Source organism: Zerene cesonia, chromosome 7, assembly GCF_012273895.1.
Source record: "Zerene cesonia ecotype Mississippi chromosome 7, Zerene_cesonia_1.1, whole genome shotgun sequence".
In the NCBI taxonomy this organism is placed as follows: Eukaryota; Metazoa; Arthropoda; class Insecta; order Lepidoptera; family Pieridae; genus Zerene; species Zerene cesonia.
The window spans coordinates 5,354,737-5,356,837 of record NC_052108.1 but is presented as its reverse complement, the minus strand read 5'-3'; the positions used below and the strand labels follow the sequence as shown (position 1 = coordinate 5,356,837).

Sequence of the window (2,101 nt, the reverse complement as noted above, 5' to 3'; positions counted from 1 at the left end):
CAAAATGTGGATGATTTTTTTTCTGATTCTACTGCAATCTGTTTGTAAAAACTAGGTTTTGTTTAAACAAACAAAACCAATTATGTTTTCAAAATAGTACAACATTAAATTTAAAAATATCCCAACTCTTTATCAAGGCCGCATTACGAGTGCTGTATGTGGTTGAGTATTAATGAAGCGGATTGTTTACCAACAAAATATCTAATTTTAAACCCATGATTTACCGCGCAGACGAATTATATTCATACTTCTGTAAATGTGCGCGTTTAAATATTATATCTGTTTATTTTTAATGTCTACTTACAGCAAGACATTTTATCTCCAATATTTTTCACTCACAAGTAAAACTGACAGATAAATAACCGGTCGAACGATCACTGACATATTACGCGACGCTCACAGATAACAGTAAACGTTATTTGTATACCCATCTCTTTCTAACACATACATTAGTATGTTAATGTCTGAGTAATTAGGTGCAAAACATTCGAATATTATCTCCCATACACATTCGCCTCAGCTTTATTTAAATTCCATAATGAATTGTGATTTCATCAAGGGAAATCTAGTAAATGTACATTTTTATAGTATTTTGTTTAATCATTGATGTATTAACTGTGGAATGTTATTTAAAAACATGTTTCAGTTAAAGAGTTACGTATTTTATTTCATTTTTTTTTTACTACCGCAGTACTTTTGGGATTCATTATGAAATAAAATTTGTGTTTTATGCTAACTACAATAAAACAATTTCATAAAAACGGAAAACAATAAACATGTACTTTTCAAATGATAACTTAAATGTGAATGCAGCTTGACAATACGAAACAAATTGTCTTTATGTCTTACCAAGATACGTGAGTAAAGACATCATTCGATGCAACATTCCCTCGCTAAAACCAGTGAAGGCGGAGATACTTTTCAGCAAAATTGTAGCTACTGAAATAAGACAGAGATACGGTACGTACGTGCTTTGCGTGCAAATCGCGTATTCACTTGCAGTCATAGTCTTAGAAAGATTAACTGTTTGTAACTAAGGTTTATTGTCACAATTCATATCGTCCTTTTACAATAATAATAAATATAAGTTATTTACACATTTAAAAATTAACACAATTCATCGTTTACGCGACATGAAACTTCTACGCGCTGACATGCGTCTGTGTGAGTGATTATCTAGCATTATTCTCCGCAAACTAGAATGTTGATGAAACTCGTGACGTATAGAAATTTGTCTGCTTATATTTTTAAACAGAATTTGCCACAGCGCTTTGTCCTTATTTTTCCACAATAAATCTGCAGTCTTCTCCTTAATCCTACGCATATTTTCCTCCAGTCTCCTAGCTTTTATTTCCATTTGTATGAGCGAACGGGTCGTATTTGTCAAAAGGCGGTACAGGTATTCTTTTCTCCTCGTTTTCCTCGGTTCCGAGACGGTCGCATTTATCATGGACTCGTATTGAATGGAGTCTGGCTCTTGAGTTTCGTTTGTAATCGGCGATTGTTCGGTTTTGATACGGAGCAAAATACCGGCAAGGACAATTGCGAATGCAAAACTTAGGAGCATGAAAAGTTTTGCGTGGTTGTACAGGGGTTTCGAAATAAAATTCATGACAGCGCTGTTTCCTACATATTACGTGGTGAGATGTTTGTTTGTTTGCTAAATGGAGCGTGTCAGCAACAAGTCACGTGTTCGTGAGGCGGAACGCATGAGGCGCCCTCTCGCGTCGTCAGCAAAAACGGTACTGAGTTGAGGGAAAACGCCGGCCGGTGCGACGCGCCCTGCGAGTTTCACGATGACTTTTTCCACTGGGATGCGGGAAAATTAAGGAAATGTGGATGTGGCATTTTCTGGAACCTATTCTCAACTCATTCATTATTAGATCCTCTCTGCAATTAACTTTCTACAATTGGCTAATGAATTTGAATTGAATGCTATTGAAATTTATTATTAATCAACGCGATTTAACATTGATTGAACATAAATTGAAACTGTAATGATATTTATGTTTTACCTAAATTATTGTTCGATTTTTATTTTCAAATTTCAAAGTAAAACCGAATACTTATCACAGTACAATAAATTAGATGCGCTTTTCAA

At 34.7% G+C, this 2,101-nt stretch overlaps 1 protein-coding gene across 1 annotated transcript in view; it reads right to left on the bottom strand.

The window, feature by feature from the left end:
- The window catches only part of LOC119828266 (methanethiol oxidase), a 15,155-nt gene extending 14,754 nt beyond the window's left edge, over positions 1-401 (bottom strand). Inside the window, exon 1 of the mRNA XM_038350380.1 lies at positions 305-401. Coding sequence (XP_038206308.1) covers positions 305-314 — 10 coding nt within the window. The 5' untranslated portion in view covers positions 315-401. The remainder of the gene's footprint in view (positions 1-304) is intronic.
- Positions 402-2,101: the final 1,700 nt, after the last annotated feature.